Source organism: Trichosurus vulpecula, chromosome 4 (genome assembly GCF_011100635.1).
Source record: "Trichosurus vulpecula isolate mTriVul1 chromosome 4, mTriVul1.pri, whole genome shotgun sequence".
Lineage (NCBI taxonomy): Eukaryota > Metazoa > Chordata > Mammalia > Diprotodontia > Phalangeridae > Trichosurus > Trichosurus vulpecula.
This window is the reverse complement of record NC_050576.1, coordinates 391,635,448-391,641,350: the sequence shown is the minus strand read 5'-3', so window position 1 is coordinate 391,641,350 and position 5,903 is coordinate 391,635,448. Positions and strand designations below refer to the sequence as shown.

At 36.3% G+C, this 5,903-nt stretch overlaps 1 protein-coding gene across 1 annotated transcript in view; it reads left to right on the top strand.

Annotated features, from left to right (window-relative positions):
* Window positions 1-5,096: 5,096 nt before the first annotated feature.
* The window catches only part of ADPRHL1 (ADP-ribosylhydrolase like 1), a 56,413-nt gene continuing 55,606 nt past the window's right edge, over window positions 5,097-5,903 (top strand). Inside the window, exon 1 of the mRNA XM_036756442.1 lies at window positions 5,097-5,408. Within this exon, the coding sequence (XP_036612337.1) occupies window positions 5,195-5,408 (214 nt within the window). The 5' untranslated portion in view covers window positions 5,097-5,194. The remainder of the gene's footprint in view (window positions 5,409-5,903) is intronic.

Sequence of the window (5,903 nt, the reverse complement as noted above, 5' to 3'; positions counted from 1 at the left end):
TTTTGCGAGTTGTTTTGTTTTCAAAATACCACATAGAGGAGATTTATACTTCTAGTGTGGTTTAGACTGGATGACCTCTCAGATATCTTCTAGCTCAGGCATTCTTTGTTTTTGGTTATTCTTTATATATTAATTGCTTAGATATTTACCACTAGATGTCAGTATCTCTGTCTTTCATAACAGGCATGAGGAGGAACTAGGAAAACAATACATTTGTAAGAACCAACAAATTTCCTTAAAAACATTCTAATGTTTCTAACGTAATGGACCTCTTTAAATCATGTAAAAATACAGTTTGAGGATTTCTTTTTCACAGATATAGCAAAACTATTATGAGTAATCTGTATTAAAAAATGGTTGCTGATGTTTGAGATTTATAGCCATCCTTAAATTAGATGCATTCAGTATTTTGATGCATTCCAAATTGTCACTAGTTTGAGCTACAAGTCTTCATTATCTCTGGGTTACTTGTTTCACATTTTTTCCCCTTCCAATTCCATGGACTAATATCAAGAAAATTATTTGAAAAACATTTCATAGGTCAAACTTTTCAATATATTGGTTTTGCCAAACTTTTTATTTTAAATAACAGATGACTCTCAGAGGGTGGGGAAGGAATAACAAGGGAAAATGTTGGTGTTGTAAAAACAAAAGATATCAATAAATGTATTTTTGAAAGAAAAACATTTAATGATAATAAAAATATTTGGCTGTAAGATTTTGTTTTGTGTTTGTTTTTGCCAACTACCAAACCACTCTTTTGCTTTAAACCCATTTCTCAGATGATGTCAAGAAGGTTTAATGGGCCTTCCCATGGGAGCTAGGTATGTTTATAAACCCAGATGGCAAGAATACAATTCCTCTCTTTTGAGTGAAATATCTCAAGGATGAGAATGAGTTTGGGTCAGTACTTGAGTAGAGCCAGTGTTCCTATTAAAAACTTTTAAAATTTTTTTCATAAACTTTTGCCTTTTATACAAAAGAAACAAAAAAACAGTTTCTTCATGGAGCTTTTTTTGGCAAGTTTTAATTCTGGTCCCCAGGATTTAAGTACCAACTGCCTTAGAGCAATCCTTTCTTCCTCTTTCTGATCCCGCCCCACCACCTAGAATTCAAAGGAATAGGATTGCATATGGTGGGTTCTCCCCGCATTCCAACACCGCTCCCTGCCCAGACCCTACTTTAAGCTTGATTTGAAATACTTTAATGACTATAACCATTAAATTGGCCAGTTGATCCTAAGGCTGCTTTTGGGAGCATTTGGAGAGAGGGAAAGGGGAATGTACATTGGACCCCCATATATTGCTAAAAGCAAGTATTAATATTTTCCTGCCTTCAAAATTAAAGCATGTTAAGTAAAATTGTCTGCTTTGGTAGGTGGTGGTTTCACCTTCAGTGGAGGTTTTCCCAGAAGCTTGGATGGTTATTTGATGATCTTGTCATGGGATAGTGGTGTCAGACTTAAATAGAAACATGTCTTTGTGGCATGCTAACTTAGAAAACCACAAATTTTATATGTATGTGTGTATGTATATGTATTTGTATATGTGTGTGCATATATATGTTTATAAAATTTTTATTTATTTTGCAAAACATTTCCCAATTATATTTTAATCTGATTTGGCCAGCACCTCAAGGCTTTGGTCTTTCTGACTCCAGGCCTCAGTGTTCCTTTGCATCCAGAGCCTCTGTTTTAGAGGAATTCTTTTGGAGGTACAGGCTGAATTGGATGCTGAATTGAACTGGGCTCTTCTGACTCATAAATTCTGTAAATCTGAAAGCATATTCAGAAGAAGAAATCAAGCAAGCTTAAAGCTCTGGATGCAAAGGAGCATGTCTGTTCACTGAAAAGTGTTATAAAAATATAACAGTACTTCTCAAACTGGGGTGTTGGAGGGAGTTATAGTAGGGCTGTACAAAAAAGACATCCCCAAAAGCAAACTAGTATCTGTAGATAGGATTGAGTCAGCTACTGGCTCCTGGGTTCTTTTGCTGTTAGACCTTTCTGTCTGAAGGAGCTCAGTAGCCAAGGGAATCAAGCATTGAGTCCTGGAATCAGGAAGACCAGAGTTTAAATTCAACTTCAGACACTTACTAGCTGTGTGATCCCCTGGACAAGTCAACTAATTTGTTTGCCTCAACTTCCTCAACTGTAAAATGGGGCGAACGATAGCACCTACTTCCCAGGGTTGTTGTGAAGATAGAATGAGATCATCATAAAGTGCTTAGCACCGTGTCCAGCACATAGTAAGCACTTAAGAGATGCTCGATTCCTTCCTTTCTCCCAACCTAGGCTATGTTTATAGTGAATTTCCTTCTGGAGCAGCAAACTGGTAGAAACAGTGCCTTTAACAATAACTCTTTAAACAGTAACTGGGAGTTTTGAGGGGTTAGGTATACATAACAAATGTATTCCAATCAAAGCTCGAAGTTCGGGAATGGAGGGGAAAGAATATGTACCACTTCTCATACGTACCACTTCTCTGGGTCCTGGGGTAGTAAGAGTCCTAATGGAAGATAAAGACAGAGGAAATGGTAGTAGGAGGTCTTTTATTTACAGCAGTTGAAATTATAATACTGAAGCAAACAAATTCTGAAGCAACTAGCTTTCTCTTCAATTAACTTTCTTTTTTAAAATAATGTTTCAGGTTTTTAAAAAATTTTAACATTCATTTAAAAATTTTTTTAGTTTCAAATTATCCCCCTCCTTCCTGCCCCTCCCTTCCCCATTGAGAAGACAGGAAATATGATACGTGCAATTATAGGTGTGAAGTCATGCAAAATGTATTTCTTTGCACAAAATAAAATAAAAAGCAGGAAAATACAGAGAAAATAAAACAAATATGTTTTAATCTGCACCTGGAGCTCATTAGTTTTCTCTCTGGAGGTGGATAGCATTTTTTTTTATCATGGGTCCTTCAGAATTGTTGTGGATAGTTGTCTTGATCAGAGTAGCTAAGTCTTCCACAGTTTTGCAGTTCATTATAATATTGCTGTTACTGTGTACAAAGTTCTTGGTTCGGCTCACTTCACATTGCATCAGTTCATATAAGTCTTCCCAGGTCTTTCTGAAAGTATCCTGCTCATCATTTCTTACAGCACAATTTCTTGTAGCACAGTTATGTACTACAACTTGTTCAGCCACTCCCCAGTTGATAGATATCCTCTCAATTTCCAATTCTTTGCCACCATGAAAAGAACTGCTATAAATACTTTTGTACTTTTGGGTTCTTTTCCCTTTTCTTTGATCTCTTTGGGAGTAGTAGGTCAGAAGATATGACTAGGCAGGGTCAAAGAGTATTCATAGTTTTATAGCCCTTTGGGCATAGTTCCGAATTGTTCTCCAGAATGGTTGGGTCAGTTCACAACTCCACCAATGGTGCTTTAGTGTCCCTATTTTCCCAGATCCTCTCTAGTATTTATAATTTCCCTTTTCTGTCACATTAGCCAATCTGATAGGTATGAGGTAGTACCTTAGAGTTGTTTTAATTTGCCTTTCTCTAATAGTGATTTAGAGCATTTTTTTTCATATGACTATTGATAGCTTTGATTTCTTCTTCTGAAAACTGCCTATGCATATCCCCTGACGATTTATCAATTGGGGAATGGCTCTTATTTTTATAAATTTGGCTCAGTTCCTGATATGTTTGAGAAATGAGGCCTTTATCAGAGAAGGTTGCTGTAAAAAAAATTTCCCCAGTTTCCTGCTTTCCTTCTAATTTTGGCTGCATTGGTTTTGTTTGTGCAAAGCCTTTTAAATTTCACGCAATTGAAACTGTCCGTTTTATTTTACATGATCCTCTCTGTCTCTTGTTTGGTCATAAGCTCTTCCCTTACACATATATCTGGCAGGTAAAATTTTCGGTGCTCCCCTAATTTGCTTATGATATCACCCTGTGTGTCTAAATTATGTAACCCATTTTTACCTTATTCGGCATACCATGTGAGATGTTGGTCTATACTTAGTTTCTGCCAAAAACTGCTCTTGAATTTTCCCAGAAATTTTTGTCAAATGGTAAATGTATCCCCCAAAGCTTGCATCTTTGGATTTATCAAACAATGGACTACTGTAGTAATTTACTGCTGTGTATTGTGTCCCTAATCTATTCCACTGATCTAACACCTTATTTCTTAAGCAGTATCAGATTTTTTTGATGCTTACCACTGTGTAATATAGTGGTACTGCTAGGTTACTTTCCTTCACATTTTTTTATTGATTCCTTTTATATTCTTGACCTTTTGTTCCTCCAATTGAATTTTGTTATTATTGCTTCTAGCTCTATAAAATAATTTTTGGTAGTTTAATTGGTACGGCACTGAATAAGTAAATTAATCTAGGTAGAATTGTCATTTTTTCATATTGGCTTAGTCTACCCATGAGCAACAAATATTTCTACAACTCCTAATTTTCTTAAAAGACCTGATAATAAATCTTGAGGTCTGGTCTTAGCTAAGAGAAATAAGTAAACAAACAAACAAGCAAATAAAAAATGTTGCTGATCTTGCTTTGAGGTGAATGCAGTCAGTGAACATTTGCAGACAAAAAAACCTTTAATACTGATAAGGTTTTACTTTTGACTTAGGTGCTCTAGCAAGTGATTATACTTTCAATTATTGATTTGAAAACTTCATGGGTTCATGAATGTTCAGTATGACTTCAAGAAATTCAGTGTAGTTCCCTTCTAATTAATTATAACCCTATGAAAGTATAGATCACTCATTGTCTTCACTGTAGTAGCAGTTTCCAAAGAGGGAAACTATTCTAAATGTTTGTAGTTAAAGCAAATCAGAACTACAAAAAAAAGACATTTTAAAAAAGCCACTCTGGGATCTTTCGGGGTGTTGAATAACTGAGGACTCCTTAGCACTGTTCTTTCTTAATGTGGTTGAGCCAGGAATCCTGGAGGAATTTTGTATTAAAGAACATGGCACTTCAGTATTCTTACTATTAAAAACTAAAGTGAAAAGATGCTAGAATTTAGAAACATTTTCTCATTGGCTGATGTGTAAGAGGTGGCACCTGCAGGGCCAGAAAAGGAGTGCCTTGCCATATAGAGTAAGCCCCTGACAGTGATACAATGACCAATATAAATGTCAGAAGAGCAGACAGAAAGCGAAGGAAGCAACAAAGGCTTAGGAAGATTCAGCAGCTGTAAAAGCAAAAAAGAAAGTTAGCCAGGACACAGACCTCAAGATGGACAAATTTAAGGCTGCTCTGCTCCTGGGAGGTGTGGGAGATGCTCTCGGTTACAGGAACATCAGCCGGGAAAACAGTGTTTTAGGCCCAAAGATCCAGGAAGAATTGAAAGAACTTGGAGGACTGGACAAACTCGTGCTTTCAGCAGAAAAATGGCCAGTGAGTGACAACACCTTCATGCACGTGGCAACAGCAGAAGCTCTCACCACAGGTAAAGTTGGAATTAAACAACACAGGCCGTTAAGGGGAAAAGGGAGAAAAAATAGCCACGTTGATATTGGATTTCTTGAAATAAACTTTGAGAACAGAGTGCAGTTAAAAGCCTAAATTGCTTTTCATCTGGTGGTGTTACCTGATGCCACTGCTAAAAGTGGCAGTTTAATATACACCAGTGCCCCACGACAAATTATGTATGTGGTATATCATATTTCTCATGCAATGTCTCCTTGAATAGTGTATTTTTTTTTACTAGCCATAAAATCAAAGTGTAACAGTATCTTTCTTGCCTTTTTTCCGTTTTATAGGGTATATATTCGTATACAAGGCAGAAAATTGTCAGGGCTCCCACAAAGACTTTTAGGGGGTTTTTTGCCTTCATTTTCCTCTGTAGAAAGTAAGCTTTCTGGATATGAATTTGTTGTAAAACAAGAAAAAAATGAAGAAATTCAAAGAGTAGGTCTGTTTAAAACAAGTAACCTGTTTAAAA